The sequence below is a fragment of the Apaloderma vittatum genome, unplaced genomic scaffold (genome assembly GCF_000703405.1).
Source record: "Apaloderma vittatum isolate BGI_N311 unplaced genomic scaffold, ASM70340v1 scaffold7296, whole genome shotgun sequence".
In the NCBI taxonomy this organism is placed as follows: Eukaryota; Metazoa; Chordata; class Aves; order Trogoniformes; family Trogonidae; genus Apaloderma; species Apaloderma vittatum.
The window spans coordinates 63,139-86,808 of NW_009719960.1; the positions used below are offsets into that span (position 1 = coordinate 63,139).

Below are 23,670 nucleotides of genomic sequence, written 5' to 3' on the forward strand. Positions count from 1 at the left end.
AACTTAAGTATTTTTCTTCACGAAGAATTTTGATTATATATGCAATTTTATACAAAATGTATTCTTTTTCTGTTCTGTTTTATCATATGTCAGATGGCTTTAAAAATCTTTTAGAAAGAATTGCAGTTATTCCAAGTAGCCTGCTTTCAATAAATAAATAAATAAATAAATAAATAAATAAATAACTTAAAACCAAGGACATTAGGAAAAGATAGTGTTATATAGCCGAGTGTGGGAACAAAACCAGTATTAGTAAGAGTTATGAAGCAGTATCCCTGATTATGCATATTTACTTTTTAAAATAGTCTTAATCATCAAAGAATTAAATTGACAGACATTCTCACACAAGCAAAGCACACAAAACAACCCATTCCAAGAACAAAAGCCACGCAGAAACCAGGAACGTGCACAGGCACAAGGTGAAGTGTGTCACCTAATCCAGTCAAACTGTGTGATGCTCAAACAAGGCATGTACTTTTTAAAGAAAAAAAGAAACAAAATAACAGACATTTAACTGTTTAAAAACTGTTTATTAGTATTTTGAAAATGCTCATTACAGTCATATGCAGTTAGCAAACACTCCCTCAAGAGGCGTAAGAAGATACTCCTTCCATGCTTGAGCTGAGGGTTTCATCAGTTACCTACATTAATTGAAGGTAAAATCCAGTGGAAGTGCCATTCCTTAGCATACTCTAGTTATAGGAAGAAAGTACCCTACCATTGAGATGTTGTTTTGTGTTTCTTTGACATGCCTTAGCTCAGGTGTGTCTAGAAGCACACTACGTCTACCTTTCATCTGCCTCTGATCACTGCTGTACTTGACCTGCAAAACAGCAACAGCACACATGAAGTTTTTTTTACAGTAGAAAGGATTGTGAGAAACACACCACACAACCATGTCGCTTCCAAATCACAATGCCCAACACATTTTTCCTATTTCTTTCTTCACTCTAATCTTCTAGTGAAGTATTTCAGAGGGAGGATACAGATGAGCTAGTGTGTCAGTAAAGCCAAAGGGAACATTTATTCCATCAATCCCTTAGTCAAAAAAATTAATTTACCTGAAAGCTGAAACTCTTGACTGTTTAAATGACATAAGTGAAATCATTCATTTATCAACTGAAAAATAAGATAAGTAATAGAAACCATCACTGTGACTTGGACATCTTTTAAAATATATTTTTACGGCTGATGGTAAGTTACCTTCTTATTACCCAGACATACCTAGATTCTGTTCTCAGTCTGATTCCATGCTGGTATTAGCATGAGAACTCTTAAGCCAGTTAGTCCTGTGGCAGTCGTCTTACTCCTGTTTGGTAGCTAGTCATTGCTAGCAGCACAAAAGCAATATGTCTGGGACAAATCTGAACATGCTGTTTTCAAAAACAGTATTTGGACTCTGCGTTTTGTGCATAAGTAAGTACAGAACTTCCTATGTCACATTTCTCTAAATTAACTTCTTCTGTAGCATTTTACAGACTTGTAAGGATGAAAGGTTAATTATCTGTTGGGGGTTTTTTTTAAAAAAAAAAAAAAAATCATAACAGCCCTCATACTCAAAAACCCTAAAACAGTAAAAGTAGTTGGTCCTACTTGTTGGTGCTAGAATGAGTACTCTTATAGTTTCTTCTGGCTGGTTGAATTCTTCAACTAAAGGACTCGCTTAGCTCCTACATTGCATTGTAATCTATGTACTCAGTAAATATTTTCTATTTATCTATGCATTCACACCCAAAGCATTACCTCTCAAATCAGTTGTGAGAATCTATTTCAATATGCATTTGTGATAAGAAGAAACAAGTACTGAAATTGTCTCCTTAAAATTACATATTAGCTAAACACAACATACCTATGAAAATACAAGTCACAGTGTCTATATTTCATAGGTTACTTTGAAGTAATGTACAGAGAAACAGAAATATATGACTGTGTATTCTTCAAGTCCTTCTTAATTAAACACTAAATTTTCTTAGAAAATATATTCAGCTACATACGCTTTTGAATATAAGGCATTTTCTGGACAGAATAATTACAGCCAACATAGTTCATTTTTCATTGCTGCTCAGTAACATAGAGGAATATTTATCCCAGTAAATCTTGAGAAAAAAAGTGAAGGAATTACTTAGCATTACTTATTTTCAGAAATAAAAAAAAATATTTGAAATCTAGAACTGCTGGATGGGAAGTTTCCCTCTTATTTTTAACTATACACCTCAAAACTTTTGTAAATATGCATGAGCATTTTATGAACATACTTAAGACACATGTAGTTATAAGGCCAGACTCTGTGCCTTTGCCCTTAGACAAATCCAACCTCTCCCTCCTACACTCAGTTCTAAAGTTCTCACTACCATTAATTCTTCTGCCACCTTGCAGGGGCTTTGTTACTGATGTTGTTTCAGTGGTGAGGACACAAGCTGTAATGTAGTCTTGTCGTTCACCATGCTGTTTTGACTTCTTCCTTGTTTCTTACCAGAACTGCCTTGCTTCTTACACCACTGTAGTGGCAATTAAGAAAAAATAACAAACCTAAATATTATCATAAAAGCCATGGAAAATACAGTATTTTAGTCTTTAGTGTTTAGTAATAGGATCTATGAAGGATTAATCAGCTCTAACACAGGTGGCATGTCACAGAGTGTAATAGATGACTATTTGCTTCCATGCTTTGAATCATGAAAAAAACCAAACTAGCACTAAAATTAAATTCTCATTTCATTTGTTCCTCACTGTGATTTACTCTTGCAATCTAGCAACTAAAACTTGGTAACAAGAGACAAAGATTCTTGAAATAATGACTGTCTTCTGCTGACTCCTTGAAAAATACCGGTACCAACAACCAGCTCTTTTCTTTGCAAGAATAATCAGGCATATGTGCAGTGAATGTACTCACAGGATTAAAAAGAAATAATTCAGTGAAAAATGCAGTTGGATTAATCTGATACATCATATCTAAATGGAAAAGCATATCCTTGTTATATTCCTGAAAATCTAGATAACAAAACGATTCAAACAACTTGCCGAACTGATATTGTCTTGATTCTTCTTGACTCTCTCTATCTCAGGAGTGACACTCACAGCAGTAGCTTTGGCAGGCTGCTCTCTGTAGTGAACCTATTATTTAACAGAATAAAAAGGCAATATCACATTGTATTACATTAAAACATACAACTTAAAAGGTCATCCAGGGAACAACTGAAAAGCTACAATGCATTTGAAGTTTATTAAAGCTTATAAAACTTGATTTTTGAAGCATAATCTTGAATTCTTTCTGTACTGCGTTCCTATTGACGCATTTGTGTGCGTATATACACACATGTGTACACATCTTGACATTTACCACACTGGTCTTAGGCAGTTGTGGGACTCAAAGAAGGAAAAGATTGTCTCAACATTGCCAAGATGCATAGTTTCAAACTGTAAGACTCATCACAACAAACTGTTCCTGTAGTAATTAACCAAACTTCTGCAATATTTGTAGAAACTAACACCTGAAGTCCCTGAAGGCAGCGTGGACAGTAGGTATTTTGCAACATTTTGTGAGAAAATACGGAACCTCCAAGGAGGGAGTGCCAGACTCCCAAAGTTATATAACCAATAATGGAAGAAGCACGCATGTGCAGTGGGGTTGTCAGCGGTTATACTGAGGAGGACAACTTGAAGAGGAAGGCTCAACGAGAGCCATCCCTCAGGACCCCTGTGAGGAGGAGTTTATGCAAAGAAATTCCGAGAAAATGTACATCAGTTTCCACTAAAAAGTGGAGAAAAGGTGGAGACAACAGGAATAAAAGAAGTGCAGACCAGCACCTAGTTGGAATATTCTCCCACCAATGATGTCGGACCTGCGGGATGCCGCTGGACTCCGTGGTGGTATTGGTTTCTTCTTTTTCCTTCCTCTCCCACCCCCACACTTGGAGAATAAATACTCAAAGAAAAACAAAACATTGACCTCATTTTTTCTTAATTTCACCTCTGGGATCATTGCAGCTCAACTGAGTACGATTCGGGAGTATGTTTGGAGTGGGGTAAGCCACAAATAATAAAGTCAAGCGGAAGAAATAAAAAAAATTTCAGCAATGCCCACTGTAAACATGTATTTGTCCAGACACAGAGAGGGGGCCAGTTAGCTCAGTGGTTTGAGCACGGTTCTGACAACAATGACAACACCAAGCTCATGGGTTCGATTCCCACTCAGTCCCTGTGTGTTGCCTGGTCTAGCCGAGAGGTGGCGTCCCTGCCCATGACAGGGAGGTTGGACTAGATGATCTCTAAGGTCCTGGCCAAGATGATCTCTAAGGTCCCTTCCAGCCCATGCCATTCTATGATTCTATGATTCTATGATTTGATAAGGATGCAGTCCATAGTATTCAAAGGTGGTTAAACACAGGGGGTATAATACATCAAGCAACTGCCAATTGAATCCAACTGCCTAAATTTCCCCATGTGTTTATTTAAATGCACTGTAGGAATGTGTCTTCTATCGCTTTTTAACAAACTACACTTGTAGCAATGAGGCATTAACCAAATGCACGCTCAAGGCAGGATAAACCTTTGTTGTTTTGTCAATAAGCTCTTGGTTTGATGTGATAGCGATTACTGCACTGAAACATTATGCTCCTAACTCTGCAGTGCATTAATGTACATATTGAGCTCCCTAATTCAAGAGAGACAGGGACCTACTGGAGGGAGTCCAACGGGGAGCTACAAGGATGATTAAGAGACTTCAACATCTCTCCTACGAAAACAGACTGAGAGAACTGGGGCTCTTTAGCCATGAAAGGAGACGGCTGAGAGGGGACCTTATTAACATATACAAATATCTGAGGGGTGGGTGTCAAGAGGAAGGGGACAATCTCTTTTCAGTAGTGCCCAGCATTAGAACAAGAAATAATGGGTTTAAGTTAGAACACAGGAAGTTACACCTCAGCATGAGGAGAAACTTTTTTACTGTGAGGGTGATGGAGCACTGGAACAGGCTGCCTAGAGAGGCTGTGGAGCCTCCTTCTCTGGAGACTTTCAAAACCCACCTGGACGCGTTCCTGTGTGGCTGCCCTAGATCATCCTGCTCTGGCAGGGGGGTTGGACTAGATGATCTCTAGAGGTCCCTTCCAACCCTGAACATTCTATGATTCTACGACATTGCTCAAGCAGTTGTCTTCCCATACAGCACAGTTTTGGTCTGCCCACATGAACAAATTCCAACTGAAAAATTAACATCTTTATATAAATTATGGTAAGCTATCAAATGGATTAAACTTGCAAACTGACATTTGTAAAGATGAAATGATTATTTCAAGACTTGATGTTTCTAGAAACAACTGAAGTTAAAGAATCTTTGCCCAAAGCTATTCCAGTGACATGAAAGAGAATTTAATCTTCCCAATGAAACTTGCACAACACAGAAATTGGTGAAAGATAAACAATTATGTGAGTAGAACTACAGACTGGCTTGGATCACTTGGGAAAACAGGTTTGTTAGAATAGCGTGCATTTCAGGAGAGCTAGATTTATTGCTATAAGTCCAAGAATAAACAGCATACACTTAAGTTAGATGGACAGTATTCTTGAAAATTTTAACTAAATTATTAATTCGGGGAACATGATAGAAAGCACCCCAGGGAAACAGTGTCACTATTCGTAGCTCCATGAAATACTGCTGCAGATGGCAGTTCCCAGTGAAGGAGATTTCTCAAGGTTTCATTAATGGGGTACAATTTCAACAATGCAGGAAGGCAGCAATGCACTCCAAAAGTCTTTGCCTTCCTCTCTGCACTACTGTGAACAGCATGACTTTCCAGTGGCTATGTCAGCTATTAAATACTCAACTCTCTCAGAAAGAGACAGGTAAGAGATCTAGAGTCTGAGTACAACTATAGACACTTTTTTTACAAAGCAAAGGAAAACAAAAAACTGGATACGTGATGCCATTTCCCAAATCAAGCAACGGCTTTTCACAATTGCTCCCTAAAAGAGGGTTTTCAAGTAATTGCATTACTGAGCCTGCATCTAACTAAAGAAAAGGTACAGCTTCTGGAAACAGAATTTTGTACTCATCCTCTATATCCAAAAAATTATACAAAGTATTAAACAAGAGCAACTTCCCATGCTGACATTCTCTTGATTCCTCTTGACTCTTTCCATCTCAGGGGTGACACTCACAGGTGTAGCTTTGCAGAGTTGTTCTTTGTACTGAACCTACAGCAAACACAGCAGAAGGTATTACACGGAGACTTCTGAGTAACAGAAATACAACTGTGTTAGACATCATTAAAGAGCGCTCTGTGTTTGGATGGAAAATACCATTCCTTCATAAGTACCCGCATCTTTCAACATGATATTTAGTACTCACCCTCTTGCAGTTCCTCTATTTCAGACCAGACAATTGATACTTCAACAGGAATATTTCACTCTCATTGATGTTAATCAAAGTGCAAGGGTAAGGAGTTATCATTTTACCGTTAGCTGATTAAATTAGTCTTTGTGGACAAATAGGAAATAGCACAAAAAGCACAGACATATCCACTGAGGCACAAACACATTTAATACAGTAAAGGTAAGTGTGCAAATGCTGAAAATGGGGCGCACGTTGCTAATATTCTTCTGGTTTTCCTTCACTCTCCTTAGTTCTGGGGGATCAGAAATAGCTGTCGCATGCTGAATTTCTTCCTTGTATTTAATCTGCAGAATAAATATTACAAAACATTAGCAATTTAAAGAAAACACAGACAAGCACAAAAACACAACAAACATCTTGTAATCTCTCCCTTACATGTACTGCACAGATAGACCACACCTACCAACACTACTGACCTGTAAAGGAAGTTATATTTAATTTTTGAAATAGGCTGCTAGGGTATCCAATGTATCTTGTTTGACACAATGCAGCAGTGAGTGCATATAACAAGCCTACAACTCTTACAGTGAGAATACACATCACACGGGGCTGTCGGATGCTGCATATGTTCCTCCGAGACCTGCATCACTCTGACAATGACTTAGTCTCGCTGTTATCTTGCTACGGAGTCTAACAGTCCATTTCAGAAATCAAACATTTCACAGATGTGTCTTAAAAGGGTGGATGACTTCAAAGTCTCATTCAAATTCTCTAAAAAAACGTACAGGCACATCAGGGAGAGTGCAGATGTTTGGATGGATGATGCCTTTGAAGATGCTGTCAGATATTTACTGTTGCTTTCGCCACATTTAACCTCTTTTAAGCAGAAGTATGTTTGGATATGGTACACTCCGTAACATGAAAGATGCACAGAACTAGAATTTCTTCAATCATACACCACATGTACCAAAACTGAAATTCAGCTTAATGAGAAAGAATTGGAAGATTAAGTGGACATGGTACTAAAAAGAAAGGCATCATATTTTCTGTTTCCACATATGTTATCCAAAAAGGTCATCTTGGACAAATCTATGCATTGTCTTTGTATTGTTGTCTGTTACTAATTACCTGTCTGGTATTCAGCACATTCAGCTGAAAAGCTCTTATGCTACCATAAAATAAATATAAAAACCCATAGATCTTGCCATCTTTTACAGTAATATGGCGTATTTTCTTTTTCTTTACAATTGTAATAAAACAGCAAAACTCACAAACATTCATACTTCTGTGTGCAGTAATACATAATTGTGGAAACATTCTTCATTAGCAAGACTTGAGAAAGGAAAAGTACTTTAAGGACATGGGAACAGCATGATGAATCAATTTGTACAGTTTTATATTAAAAAAAAACCTTCTGTTAAATACATTTTAAGGCTACAAAATCAAGGACTCAAAACCAAGAAAACGGTACAATTACATGTAACCTTAGTTCTGCCCCTTGCACAAATATGCTCCATACACAGTTTTTAATATATTTGACACTAGTTCATTCTCTTCCTCTTTAAGTGCTTTATAATCTTTATTACCACAAGCTGTTTTCCTCAAGAGAATTCTGCCTCATTGATTACGTGTAATCAATGACCCTTACTTAGTGAGTAGTGTGCATGTGGACCATGACTGACACATTTTGCTTTTTTCTTTAACTGCTCTAAGATCCTGCTTTGATGACAGAATTACTGATTTCTTCAGGAACTTTACCATGTTTCTCCTTACTTAAACATCTGGGGTTTTCACAGAAGTTAATTTTGCTGTGCAATGAGGAAAAAGGGAATTGTGACAAGGAAAAATACTATTTTTACTAGAGAGCACAGACAAGTAACAGCTAATACGGCTATAAAATTTTAAAAAACATAGCATTATAGCGCACCTGCATTCAAATGAGAATTTCCATTGAACTGTAGTTTGCAAAACAGAAAACCAGAGCAAGCTTGCCTCCACGGCAAAGTATAAAATCATATATTTTGGCAATGGATCATCAGGCCTAGACACAGGGACTTTTATCAGGTTCTTGCTTTTTAGTATTGACTTAGCGACCTTAATTATACTCCCTAAAGGTGCCTCTTGGGGAGGCAATTTCTCACGATTAAAAAAACTACAAAGGTACATTTCTTTGTGTGGCTTTATCTTAAGTTCCTTGTGGTTTCTTTAGACGGACTGGGGGCTGGTTAGCTCAGTGGTTTGAGAGCGGTGCTGGCAACAAGGACCAACACCGAGGTCGTGGGTTCTATTCCTGCTCGGTCCCCATGTGTTGCCAGGTCTAGTCGAGAGGTGGCGTCCCTGCCCAAAACAGGGAGGTTGGACTAGATGATCTCTAAGGTCCCTTCCAGCCTAGGCCATTCTATGACTGCACAAACCACGGAGTTCGTCGTTAAAGATAGGGAAAGTATTTGACAAAGGGTACCTCAGATACAGGCTGACAGCAAGGCAGTGATGATTCTAAAAGACTTTGGGTTCTGTTTCAGCTCTTCTGGAAGGAAGCATCTATGCACAGGAGCCCATCACTTTGCCCACCTTCCCCCTCTTTGGCCTGTTCATTTCGACCAAGCCCTTACACACTTTCGGTTCCTCACCCCTGGCCTCTTTTTTCCCAAATCCACTGTACTAAATATCACTTAGTAGGTAATTTTGAACTCTCTTCTCCAGGATATGGAGAATAAGCATGCCAAATTTTTTAACACAGACAAAATAACTTGTTTTTCTCTAAGCTCATACTTGGAAGCTGCTTTGACTGAAAATTATAAATAAATAAATAAATAAATAAATAAAAGCCTCAAGCACAGACCAGGAATGGAAAATTTCAGTCCAGACAGTTTAGGACTGGCAAAAGTACTAAACCACCAGGAAAAAAAAGGGTCTTTTAATAGAGACTATTAGGTAAGCTTAAGAATTGGCACTGCTACTGGTCCTTAAAATGCTTCAAAATGTCCATTGCCTGAGTTTTAATCAGACCTCAGCTTTGTGATGTCGACTGAAGTATCACAGAGGTTTTCACACAAACAAAAACACAATTATGATCTCCCCCAAAAGCCTTCTTCCCAGTGCTGTGTCCAGCCCTGCCTGTCCCTCAATATAAACAAGTTTTTTAAAAATCCTTAGTTATTTGCAGCTTCTTCGTTCAGATTCAGTTACAGTTCATGGGTCTGATGTTTGCTTTTAAAGTTCTGTGAGATCTTCACTCCAACTGTTTAGGAGACTGCTGCTTCCCAACCAACCAGCACATCAGGTGAGATGACCTCAACCTCCTTGGCTGTCACCACCTTGTTTTTCAGGATTTAAAGACAGATCCTCCTGATGTTTGTCTCCAGTATATGTCATCTGGAAGAATCTGATCACTTTCAAAACATTATGCAATGGTTTGGTTGTACAGTGAGTGTTATTCTGGTGTTCTGGTTTGTGGGGCTTTTTTTCACTGTAGATGTGCTTCACATTCCATAGTTTCATTCAGCTCAGCAAAAAGCTGTCCTAAGTCCTCCTGGCTAAATTCAAAGATATGTGTAATGTTTAAATCTAAATCAGTCAAAATTGGCGTAATTTATCCTTCCTTGGAGATTTCTATAAATTACACAATATAATTTCCCTCTTACTATACAATAAATTTTCCCCCTTATTGACATATAATTTAAAACCTTATTGCACATTGCCTTTAAACTTGGCATTCTACTCTTTTACAAGACTTAAGTAATCTCAAGTACACTACATGCAAATACAATAAAATATCTTTTGTAAAACGTTAACTCTACACACAGACTAGCAAGGTAAAGGCTGTGCTACTTAAATACTAAATTACTAATGCATTTTGTGTTTCTCTTTATATGCTTTTGTTCGTGTGTGTTTACTAGCATACTGATCCACCTTTCATTTCCCCTCTTCACCACTGTTTAGGAATTCTGAAACAGCAAAAGTACTGTACATTGTTTTTCCATTTCACTTTGAAAGGTATTGAGAAAAAGCATTAGACTACTCCTAATGAGTGTGCATGTGTGTGACTATTCTCAAAATAAGTGTCTGTGGTAACTGGAAATCAAATCAGTAACAGATTAGGTTTTTGTTTCTAGAACATCAGTACAAATGTGGCTACAAAAAAAAACCCCAAAACTATAATTGCACAGGACAAGGAAGAATAAAAAAATAAAAATCAGTAACAAAAAAACCCTTAGGTTCAAATGAGGAAAATCTACAGCTTCTCAACCAGAAATAGTACTTCAGGATTTAGGACACATGATAACTTGCACTGAATCTTCAGGTGGTACTGTGACTCAGAATGACAAGCTGAAAAGTGATGGATGCAGCAGAGAAAAATTCCAAGGAAAATATGAGGTTTTCCAAAAATGTTATCGAAACTCTTTATCTGAACTTTAATTTGGTGGGAAATGCAGTATTTAACACTACTTGGTAAAAAATTAAATTCTAGTAGAATAGGTGTCCAGAGTTGAAATTTGGATTTACACTAATATTTAAATACAATCGAGTACCATGCCTACGCATTAATTTGAAACTTTCATTTTTAAAAAGCATCTAATCATCAGAAAATTCAGGTCACAAGCATAAAAATGGCCCCAGAGGATTCCGAACAAAAATCTCCAAACAACTGAACAATGTAGCTGCAAGTGTTTTCTTGTCTGGCAGTTATTTTCCACTTTTATCCAAGTTTTGTCATGTATTTATCAGAAGAGCATGTTCTACTTGCAGAAAACTCATTTTGATACTTTATTTTTAGCTGCCCATTGAAATGACAAAGACATTTGGCATCCATAGATAACAACATCAATTCAGAATGGGTCTCATCAGATCCACAGATCAACTTCCCATCAGCATGTAAAGAGCTATAAACTCTCCACCTTTTCAAATAGCTCAAGTCTGGACATAATTTTCCTCTTCTTGAAGAGCTAACTGTATCAAGCCCTGAGTAATACATGCAATTTTACAGATTTTCTTTTCCGTGATGTGATATTTTTTCTAAATTGCAAATTACAATTGCTGCTCAGTCTGTCATATTGCAAAGTACATTTCATGTTACTCACTCCTGAAGGACAAAACTCTTTCCTCAAATATTTAGTTAAAAGATTTTCCTATTTTTTGTGAAGCTTCAACTGGAAACTCTCCCTTTGGACAAAGAAGAACTATACTACTATGGAGTTCTATCTCCAAAATCCAGTGAAGCAGTATTTGAATGAGATCCAGTGAAGCAGTATTTGAATGAGATGTGTGATACGAAAACAGAGAATTTTAGTAAACAAGATGGAAAAAATATACCATTTACTCCATAAGAATAATTAATGTGAATAGCACTTACCGAACTAATATTCTGTTGATTTTTCTTTACTCTTTCAATCTCTGGAGTCTCTTTTACAGCTGTGCCAGCCCCTACTTCCTTTTTATAAAACACCTTCGTTTCCCCAAAAGAGAAATTAATTATGAGACTGTTAGCAATGCAAGTACAAGTTCTCAGAAAAGGGCTGGGCAATTTTCCAAGTTCCAAATTGGTCTGACTATAAATCTTGCTGAGAAAGCAAATACTTTAATTTTTCATAAATCAGACTAATTATCAATAACTATAATAACATTGTTTGTTTTCAGCTGTAACCCATACAATCTATTATCATCATTTAGGCTGATCTCAAACATTTGTAAGTTTTCGTAATGATAGTTTTAACTTCAGAAATGATATTAGAATTTCAATTATAATTTATAAACGTTTAGAAATGCAATTTTATCCTTAAGTAATCTCACTCATTTCAACATATTTGAAGATGTATGTACATGCAAGATTTGAATCGGTTTTTTTTTACTCTTCAGATTCTAAGATACTCCGAGAAGTAAACATATTATTATTATTTCTAATTTAATGAACTAAAAAAGGTGAATATTCATGACAAAATAACCAGAAGAGAAAAAGCAACAATCTAAGTTACTCAACTTTCTGATTTATGTGTTCAAGCCAGAAAGCTGAGGACTGCATCTAAAAACCACCTCTGAAAAGATACACATGCTGTTTATGTAATCCTCCTCTCTATGCCAATTGTTTCCGTAAAGGACAAAACACAAAGTGCATCAGTAGAATCAATCATTCAAAGTTACTGAAAGAGACAGTAGATAACTGTTCCACAAATTCCAAATGCGGTTATAATTTAAACAACCATGGAGCACCAGTTCACGCTGTAAAACTCCTGAGGAAGTTTTATTTGAATTTCAGTATTTGGTGTCACAGCTGTTACCATTCCAGTAACTACTTCCAGGCTGGTAGTGTAAAAACAAGTCTGATGCTGGAGTTTGTAAAAGAAACATTCACCATTTCTGCCTGTCTTAAACCAAGATTTATTTAACTTTTTTTTTCCCTATTAATAAACCTTAAAAAATAAAATATCTTTTTTGATGCATTTATCCTACCTCCTTGAAGTCCTCTGTAACCTAAGGTGATCAGTACTGTCAAACATTCTAAAGGAGAGTGAATTGTTATGTCCATAATGTATTTTTAAATATTAAAAAGAATCTTTAACAATTTAGAATTTTGTTTTACCATATGAGAACAAAGACAGTTTATGAGTAAGAACTTGCAAATTCTTCTGCACCAACATGTCAGCAAAAGGTACAAAGATTTACATAGTGGACTTAACTAAAAGACACTTTTTTCCTCTACCAAGGAGGGAGTGGTAAAAAATTGTAGGAGCTAGGAATATTTCTATGAAAGAGATGACTGTGCAGTAAATATCCTATTGTAAATCATCTACTAAATGAGCTAGTGAGCTAAAAGCAGCACTGATCTTATCTGCAGAGCTTGCCACTTTTTTGTCCCTTAAGGCAGAAAAACACTTGAGATGAAATCAAAAAATCAGGAGCCTATCGGGGTCATTATTTTTTTTTCTATTGAGGCTGCTCCTGGCTATATCCTAACTTGGTAAAAAAGTAACTTACCTTTAGAGTCTAAACTGCACAGAAAGCTGAAAGACTAATATGTAGAGAGAGAAAAAAATGATAGTTCAATCAAAGCTATGAACTGCTTTCCTACATTGGGAGGATCCAGTTCAGAGACAGAAAAAGGCTGATCGCAAAATATAGCAAACACAAGTCTACTCAAAGACAAAGTATTTTTATTTCATATTATCTAGCACACTAGCAAAAAGGATAATTGTCAGCCTTGGCACCGAAAATTCAGTCTGGCCTACAGGGCTGCGAGGGGTTCAGATGTGTCAGAGGCTTGTCAAAGCTTAATTAAGTCGTGGAAGGCTATGATGTGCCCGGTATCAAACTGTTAGTGAGTCCATACTGCCAGACCCCCTGACCTATTTGAGGACTCAATCAAAAGCTATCAAAGATAAGCAGGGAGGAAAGCAGATCTGTAGATGCCAGCTTGGCCCCTCTCTGTTACACAAAATTTCAAAATACCATGTTAGGATGACAGCGATGTGTGATACAGTGCTAACCACTGTCACATCATGCTGCCAGAGCATGTTCAAAACCAAGAGGCAACAGATTACAAGATCCAAAATTGGGGCCAGCAGGCCTGTCAGCAGCCCCCATGAGAAAGATGTAGCTCTCATCCCAAGGAGGAAAAGGAGCCGGTAGTGGCTGGAATACATTTCTGGAGAGACCACTGCCTAGGACAGCCTCAGAGGTTTTTCTTCTCTCCTCTCCCCAGAGGCTCTTACTCCCCTCATGAAGGTGCAGTGATACAGGATCGCTGCAGGTAAACACCTCTGAGAGAAACTCATTGACCTTGTACTCATGCAGAGTTGGAGAACTTGAGAATATCTCCAAGTTAAAAAACAACATCTGTGTCAAATAATACTGAAAATATTTAAGTGACTTACATCCTTTTCTCTCACATTATTGGCTTTATTAGTCTGCCACAAAAAAACAGACACCACATGGACAGCCTTTGGTTCCAGAGGCTGTATTTACTCCTCTTCTCTGTTATATTACAAGCAAAGTCAGAATTACAAACAGCAGAATTAATGGGCCCAAAAAGGAAATGGAAAAGAATGCATCCCAAACTGGGCAATTCTAGAAATCTAAGCTTATAATTTCTATTTAGGGACAAACTGAAACTTTAGCATAAAATTTAAAAATATATCCAGTATAGCATAAAACCATTAGACATATATATATGTATGAAACCTGATCTGTTTTAATTTTATACCAGAATCTTGATGTTCTGTACATATGATAGGAAACAGATGAAAAATCTTAGATGCACAGAACCAAATCTTGGGCTTTTTGTCCTTTTAAATAAAGTAATTCCTGGGTCTTGATGGAAAAAGAAAAAAAAAATCTTCATTTAAAAATAACTGTGGCTTGGCAAGGTGGTATAAGTGGTTTAGCAATTCAAAATAACAGTGTCACACCTAGAAAAGCTGGGTATTTTTTTTTCCTGAAAGAAATGAGTGATACACCATTTGCCAGGAAAATTATGCAAATGGTTCAAAGGACATTTACTCATAAGTTCCCTATTTCACACTGCAGCACAAGAGAGCCTATTTAAACTGAAAAATATCTTAAAAGTTGCAAGTAAAGAGAGAAGAACTATTACTCACCGAACTGATGTTTTTCTGAGTATTTTTTATCCTCTCCATCTCTGGAGTGTCTGGGACAGCAGAATAGTTACAGAGCATCCTCTCTGCTTCACCTTTGTACATTTTCTGAAAAATAGTTTATAAGTGTCTGTGTCCTGCTTTATTTGGCTCAGAAAATCCAAACTGCCACAAAAGCAGCTTATTGATGATAAGCCTCAACATCCTCATACTCTAATTATTTCAACTTCTCTCCTCCGTGAGACTGTTATCATTGTCTGTGCAAGACACCTAACACTGTGTCCCACACTGAAAATATGTAATATATAAAAAAATCTATTTTCATACAAATTATGTATTTTTCCTTCGCTGGCAGGATATATAACCTTCTCATTAGGTAATGTAAAAAGATCTCCAAGTAGATGTAAACAATTTAAATCAATTTCCATGGCATGACAGGCCTAAATGCAAATAAGAATCAGGCAGTGTGATTTTTTACTACATATAAATTAATTTAATATGGGTATGAAAGCCTCTACAGAGCTCAAGAAGTATTTTGAGCAACGTATGTCAAGCACATATTGTTATAGAGAATTAAAACATTCACCCTTTCAACTATGCCTACCTGGCTTGCTATTTCTGAAGCCCTTTTGACGCGCTGTATTTCAGGAGTATATGGGCCAACTTCCATCCCTTTTCCTATAATTTCAGTTTCCAGATCCTTTTTATATTCTTTCTGAAGAAAAAAGAAGGAAAAAACTCATAACCAATTCTACAGTTATTTGTAAGTGCTGTTTTCAAAGCTATTCTGATAGCGTTGGTCAGACTTTGAAATAAATGCTTCTTTAATTTTTTCACTGCGCACTGCTGATTCCTTATAGCCCAGATATGTTTGAGAAGATTTCATATTTTTAATACCTCATTGTGTTTTACTTTCAATGTAATCTTAAGAGATTCATTCTGTACTCACCTGGCTTACAATTTCAGAAGCTTTTTTGGCTCGTTGTATATCAGGGGTATCCATGCCCACTTCCATTCCCTTTCCTTTAATTTCATTTTCCAAGTCTTTCTTGTATTCTTTCTGAAAATAGCAGCATGAGGAATACATCTAACGGACAAATTCTTAAATTGTTCCTACTTTAATCTGTGAGAGTCCACTGAACAGCATTCTTCGATCAACAAATAACTTCTGATACAACAGCATTCACTTTATAGGATCTATCTATATAACATCTGTTCTATAGCTGCTGATCAGTTAAATTCTTTTAACAGACTGCTTACTCCAAATCCATTATAGCCTTTCACATACACCTGCCTTTGCAGCTTTGGTACCCCTTCACAGAGACATGTAGATGAGACTTTCTCCCTCGTCTGTGTTTTGCAAGACTGCAGTCATAAGGTTTTAGCATCTCTCTCACTCTTTGGTCCTAACTAAACAAGCAGCTAAAGACCTAAAAGCAGTAGGGCCTACAGCTACTGAACAAGCCCAGGTCACGTCTGGTTGGTGAGGAACAAGACCAACTTGCAAAAGATGATGGAAAGGTCAAAGTTCTGGGAAGTGTTAATTTTCCCCTGCATGCTGATCATGCGACTTTTAGACTACAGCTCAATGGATTAGGTATTTCATGAAATGTGTGGTACTGCTACTGCCTAGACTGGTCGCCACCTGGAATTCTCAACAACAATAACTTGTGGCATTCTGTCAAATGGAAAGCTTGCACCAGGTATGGTACTGACCATGCTTGCAATTTCAGAAGCTTTCTTGGCTCGTCTTATCTCAGGAGTATCTGGACCAACTTGCATGCCTTTCCCCCTAATTTCTGTTTCCAGGTCTTTCTTGTATTGTTTCTGTGAAGATAAAACTTCATACATTATATTCACAATAGCCAGAGAGTTACAGGTAGATTTTTGTACAAGAGATCCAATTTTAAGATCATAGAATCATGGAGTGGTTAAGGTTGGAAGCAACCATGAAGATCCTCTAGTTCCAACCCTCCTGCTGTGGGTGGAGACACCTCTCTTGCACTAGCCCAGGTTGCTCAAAGCCCCATTGAACCCAGCCTTGAACATCTCCAGCGATGGGGCATCCACAACTTCCTTGGGCAACCTGTTCCAGTGCTATACCATCCTCATGGTGAAAAATTTCTTCCTAGTACCTAATCTAAATCAACCTTCTTGCAGTTTCAGGCCTTTGCCCCTTGTCCTGTCACTACAGGCCCTTGTAAAAAGCCCTTCTCCAGCTTTCCTGTAGGCCCCCTTCATGTACAGGAACACTGATTTCAGAGTCAATGAAAAAACCTCAAGTTAAGAGTCACAACTCTCAAGACTCTTGGTAAGCTTTTGTCAGGAAACCACATAAGAAACTACAGGAGGAAAAATACAGGAGATATTCACTGAATGTACAAAACTCTACCACTGAATTTTTAATTTGGCACAGGTTGGGGGGAAATCAGTCTATAGAGTATACTACAATTACCCTCTAAAGTAAAGGGGAAGTTTAGTTCTGCAGAACACAGTGTAATAAGCTGGTAGTTGGTGCCAGGCTAATCATAACACTTTTCACTTCTAAGAAAGTATTTTATTTATGAAAAGACTACATGTTAGAAATTTAATGCCATACAAAATTGTTTCCAGCGAACTTTCAGAACAGGAGGTTGTACTTTGTTCATTTAACAGGCTAAACCACAGCCATTAGGCAAGTGGCAGTACTCATCCATGATTGCTGCTTTTTCCTCACAACATAAATGACTAATAGCCAATAACCAGGGAAAAAAAATGAATATTTCATCTTCAGATTATCCAAGCAAAGATATATTTCTTGTCCATCAGCAAATTATATTCAAAAGTAATACTGAAATATCATACTCTTTTTTTAATAAAAAATTAAAATATTCTCAAGCAGTGCTATTTCTGCTACTACAGTAGTAATTATTCTTTGTCTACTCTAGTTTTTCTCTGTCCGTGGAAAATAAGGAGCATGAGAAATTCAAAATAAATATATATCATAAAAAAAAAATCTTCTTTTTGTTAATAATTTTTCAGATTGTACATTGTTAGTAAAAAGAATGAAATACCCTTCTACTCAACACAATGGTCTGATCACTTACAAGAACGAGAGCAAAAAGACTTACAGTCTTCCGTCTCTGTCTCACTATAACATGGATATAAATATGATACAACAAGTCTATACTTCTCAAACAACATTTTTTTGCAAATAGTATAAGTTAACCTGTGACAGTACATCATCCTTCACTTCCTCTCTGCTCAAGGTGGAATGGCAGATGTTTCCTCCCAGCATCATATTGTGTAAAACACAAAAAAAAAAAGAGAATCCTGGAGGTTACAGCTATACATTCCTGCACTTCTTTACACTGGTTAGATTGGCCCTGCACGTGGCATTTCCTCTGATTCTTAGGGCTGTGTATGTATATGTGTGCAAACACACACACGTATTAAACAAAGAATGACTCCCTGAAGTGCAGCACGAGCTTTGCCTTCCCTCTTGCCTCCCCACCTCCTCCATCCCCACTGCTGCTCCCCAGGCAGCCTGTGCCAGCCCATCCACAGGAGCTGCAGCTGCACCAGCATGGGAGCTTGCTGAGCACACGAGATCCTCAATGTTGTCTTCAAGAGAGTGAACAGATCTAGGAGTCTTCCACTTCCACTCCCAGCCCTTCAATGCGAGTAAGTCGCACACTTATGCGCATCCAGAGCAACTCAGATCAACACAGTTAATAACAAAGCTCAGTTCTAAAAATATACTCTGGAAGGAGCCTCCACCTGTCTGTTTGCATTGGCCAAAATGCAAGCTCAAGAAAAATCCATTTCCTCAGGAGCAACTCTACTTTTGGAAAAACGTTTCCACAAGTAGAATAGTTTGTCTGGATAAGAGATTTTCCAGAAATGTCTGGCAGTCATTACAATATTTATTTTCAGATGGGAGGTACATGATTCCGAAAATCCTGAAAATTATTTCATTGACTTATTTCTACAAGTCCATTAACAGTCAACTTGTTTCCATTAAAGTATTAATTATACTAGCTGAACACAAAAATAGATGGAGGAATTAACACAGTTTTAAATTCTGTAGCTACTGACCCCACAGACAGTTTCCAGTGACTTTTTAATTGACTGAAAAGCTGAAATATTTGTCATACAATGTTTTTTTCATAGCTTTTCTGTATTTTTTAGCAAAATAGAAATAGCCTTAGTTTGAATATGTATGTATTTCATTTCTGATTATGTAAGGAAAAAAATGAACTATTTTCAGTTGAGTATAACATGAAGAGTGAACTTTGTGACATCAATAACCTTGACTAGTATAACATACCTCATTTAGTATCTGAGCTGCGTTTTTCACTCTAATCAAATCTGGTGTATCTTCAAACACTGTCATTCCTTTTCCTTTCATCCCTTCTTCCAAATCTTTTCTATACTCTTTCTAAGGAATGAAAAAAAGAGGAAAAAAGATGGAGATTTCTCCACTTAATATCATCTGCAAGATCTTGAAAATAAATGTCACTTATTAAATGTCTGAAGGGTTTCTTTGAAATTTCTATGAAATATGAATTAGCTGAAGCACAGGTTTCAGAGTTAAAATAGAATTGGAAATTACAAAATCAAAAGGTACAATGTTGAAAAAGTGGAAAGGTTTTAATGCAGTCATGCATTTTCCTGTTGTGCTCTCAAAAAAATAGTCTTCTCCCATACAGCACTAGCACATTGTTTAGGGGCCTCAGGTGTCTGCCTACACACATTTTAACTGCAGTAGCTTTTGCTTTTACAGACTAATATATGCTCTGCTGCAGTTTTTACCTCTGTTTCACTAACGGCATCACAATCACAAAAGGATGTGCTGAACACTAAACTAGGACTTGTTAAAATGACTGCTCCATAAATTATAACGTAGAAGCAATATTCCTACCATATCACTTCTGTGCCCCTCAGACACTGGTCTGATATATCAACATTTAGCAACTGCACCCTCCGGAGTACTCAAATGTTTGGTATAAAATTAAAAACACACTAGAACCTGCCTGTGGACATTTTGTTCTTTTTCCTCCTCCCCATTCCTAGAAAGCTGATGCAAGCCTACTGAAGTTCAAGATCTTTAAATTTTGTAAGGGTTTTTTAAGTGCTCTTTTCATCTCCAGATTTGGGGTTAGGCTTTTTTAAGCAAAGAGACTAGAACAAAATTGAGGAAAATATTTTTCAGAAGGAGTTATATTCCAATCACACATTAAATTTCATGAGCAGTAGTGAACACCTTCATGTCTGTATAAGCTCTTTATTTAAATAAAATGAAAAGAGGAATTCTTAATGAAGCTTCTCTTTATCATCAGAAGCATGTCCTACAACAAGCAGGAAAGAAGTTCTATTAATTTACTTTAGAGTTATTAAATCCATTTATCTCTTCTGAAGAAGTTGTATGTGGTTCCAGAGAAGAAAGTTCTTATTGTTACAAAATATGAAACATTTGCAGAATTCTCAAACACAGCTGACAAAAAAAAAATCAAACTTTTTTTTTTTTAATAGCACACATTCTCCTTCTTGTTTCACACAGTATCTATCTGAAGTTTATTATGAACCTTCACACAAAAACATTGAGCTACATCCTTTACTACCGAAAAATTCATAACTTTTATGAATCTTGAAAGGTATTCATTAATCTGAACTATATAATCTTTGGGTTTGGAAGCTGTTCCTTGAAAGCAGATATAAAATCATACGGCATTCATGAAGTTATACACTAAAATACTATTTCCATTTTCTCATATTCTTCCCCTCTGGATTACAAGCACAGTTTACTCCTTAAGTAAGTAGTCATAAAACTTGTGGAGGTAAGAATTAGGGACCACCTTAATGCAGATAGCTCCATGGAGGGAAGTTACATCAAATTTTCCAAAGGTGAACATTTACAACACATCAGCAACTATGCGTACAGTAATCACTTTGTGTATGCACAGAATGGTCCTGTACAAGCTAGACGTAGCTTGAGACTTGTCTAGCTGACAGCCAAGTTTATTGGAATACATCATTTATTAAAGGCTAAATCATAGAGGAATATCTGAGAGGAAAAGATTTTTCTTTACCTGTATGAAATCTAGGATGGGCTGGGATAAGCCATTTAAAGAACTAGAAAAGGAACTGAGTTCAAGGTTCTAGCATTCTTAATTTGTTCATCTGGGCCACAGCAAAACCATCAATTCTTAATAAATATAAACAAGGTACTGTTGGCTCCAAATTCAAATTGAAGGTATCTGGCAGCTCTGATATTTCTAACTATGAATTTTGCTGATACAGTTACTCCTAAATTTGGTCAAATAGTAAGCCTAATCTATAGAACCAATCAATACTCAAAACCTAATAGGAAAAACAGTTTTGAATATCAATATAAAAAGACTAAAGATAGAAGGATTCTCAGTCATGGGGAAAAATTATTTTATTTATAATGCCACATTCAACTGAAGAACATCAGACGAATCTTAAAGAAACAGTGGGCATACAAAAAGCCTAAACCTAACAAAATTTGCCTCAAGAAGATTATGGAATATCACTGCTACATTATGTAATATTGGACTTCCTTATTTTCAACTATAACATGTATGATAGATAAGCACTTCAATTAAATTAGTTAAAAATAACTACACACAGCACGAGGCATCCATATAACTACAACAGACTATCATAAACCTGAAATAATTACCCAAAATTAAAAACTGCCAATTGAATGCCAACAGAAATCCTTCTTTCCACCCCTTCATCTGCCTGGAAAGAAAACTCCAGGCCCTCTCCAAAACCCTATTAAACAGATGTGTTTAGCAGCATGCCTGGAAGGTCACCAAATTTGGGCTATTTGAGCCCAGGGGAGGAAGAAATTCCAAAACTGCAGTCCTCTGAGGGAATGTCCTACCAGTGATCCATTTTCTGTGGAGTCATCTGATATGTTCATTTTACTCTGTTTTTCCAGTTCAGGTGTGCTGAGTTTTATCATTTCCTTATGTTCATAAAGAAATTTCAGAAAGTATTGATTCTTACTCCAGGACTATTCAGAATATAAAATGATAAGCCACAGTTTTTACTTAGGAAGTTGCTTTTGCATTTAGCTACCAAGTTAACTGTAAATTGTTCAGCATTCAGTAGCTTGTAGTGATGCTGCTTATTGTTCATTTACAGCTTAATGACAAAACAACAACAAAAAAAAGAAAAAAAATCTACCTCTTTCAGAAGGTTAGTCACTTGTTTTATATGCAAGAACTCTGGGGTCTTGTCTAAATCCATTGAGGGTCTTCCCTTGATCTCTTCTTCAAAATCCTTACGATACATTTTCTGTTGAAGCAAAAGTAACAAGTAGTGATACGTGCATGTGCATTTTCCAACATATTTCAGAAAGAACACTGGTAAACAGACCCAGAAATGAGTCATGCCATGAATTAGCTATCACATTAATAAGCAACTTCATTACTCATTTCATTACCTAGATTATCTATACAAGCACACGCAATTTAGACAAAAATACATATATATATATAATATTTCCAAGGAGAACGTTTAACCTGATCTATGAAAGAAACAGTTTGCTCGGTAGAGAAAAGAGTGTGCACAGGATAATGGTTTTAAACACAAAAGTTTCTACCACGAGGTTGAAACCATCTGTTTTCCATGACACAAAGCAAAAATAATGGAATCAAACTGAAGCAAGGGAGACACAGGGAAATACTCTTGCTCAAGATGAATGGTGAAGCACTGGACTAGATTGCCTGGGAGGTCAAAAACCTCCACCATTGGAAGTTTTTAAAAAAAAAATTAGAAAAATATGGCCTTTCCACTGCTGTTCTGGAGCCTGAGAACAGTCCCTCCCCCTCGGTGTTCTCCCCAGGCTGAACGGGCTGGAACACTTTTAGCTGGGGCATGGGCTCCGACTAGGCTTTGCAGCTTCATTTGCTGCCAGCTGAGAACCCTCCCTCACTAAATATGGAATTAAAAGGCAAAAGTTTAAAAAGTTAGTAATGCCTGATCTAGATGACCTCTTGGGCTTCTTTTCAATTCTGCACATGGTATGTCCAGTGTTAGCACCAACGGCCATTTGAGAAAAAACAAATTTGAAGGAATTGCTGAGCTACAGAATAGCAAAGAGAACTACTCAGTACTAATTCCACCATATCCTCAATTCATAAAACCTCCACGATCTGCTTCACATGTTTTTTTAACCTGAGTAAAAGATGTCTGTTAGCTTCTTTGTTCATCTAAATTTTACTAGTTCAAACACACTTTTTTACTAACCTCACTTTGCATCTTTTGAGCTTCCTTTGAAACTTGATACATTGGCGTATCCACAAACTCCAACATTGATCTGCCTTTAGATTTTTCATAATTCTCTTTGTACTTGACCTAGGAAAATTAAAATAAAGGCTGTTAACAGCTGAGAGAATGTGAGATCAGACTGTTTGTCATGGCAACAGACAAGTTCTGTTTTAGCCATGCTCCGTAGAGGTTTTGACTTGGAAGACTCCTCCCAATTTTAACCTATTGGAGAAACAGGGCAGCTAGACAAGAAATTTTTTTCTAGAGTCAGTTATTTCTTTGCTTCAAGATGTCAGATTAAGATGGCCAAACACATTACTCAATCAACCAGTGCGGGATATGATGGAATATTCTACACGAACTGTAACCACAAATCAAAATACGATATTCAAAATGAGCAACATCATAGTAATTTACTTTTTTCTTCAAAAATATGTCTGACTTTAAGAAGCGTTAAGAAACTCT

At 36.8% G+C, this 23,670-nt stretch overlaps 1 protein-coding gene across 1 annotated transcript in view; it reads right to left on the reverse strand.

Moving 5' to 3' along the window:
• The window catches only part of NEBL (nebulette), a 91,632-nt gene that overhangs the window by 32,052 nt on the left and 35,910 nt on the right, over window positions 1-23,670 (reverse strand). The window contains exons 11-22 of the mRNA XM_009870844.1: window positions 23,185-23,292; window positions 22,120-22,230; window positions 19,232-19,342; window positions 16,639-16,749; window positions 15,872-15,982; window positions 15,527-15,637; window positions 14,926-15,030; window positions 11,688-11,780; window positions 6,586-6,678; window positions 6,104-6,195; window positions 3,022-3,115; window positions 719-823 (exon numbers count right to left, since the gene is read on the reverse strand). Of these exons, the coding sequence (XP_009869146.1) occupies window positions 719-823; window positions 3,022-3,115; window positions 6,104-6,195; window positions 6,586-6,678; window positions 11,688-11,780; window positions 14,926-15,030; window positions 15,527-15,637; window positions 15,872-15,982; window positions 16,639-16,749; window positions 19,232-19,342; window positions 22,120-22,230; window positions 23,185-23,292 (1,245 nt within the window). The remainder of the gene's footprint in view (window positions 1-718; window positions 824-3,021; window positions 3,116-6,103; window positions 6,196-6,585; window positions 6,679-11,687; window positions 11,781-14,925; window positions 15,031-15,526; window positions 15,638-15,871; window positions 15,983-16,638; window positions 16,750-19,231; window positions 19,343-22,119; window positions 22,231-23,184; window positions 23,293-23,670) is intronic.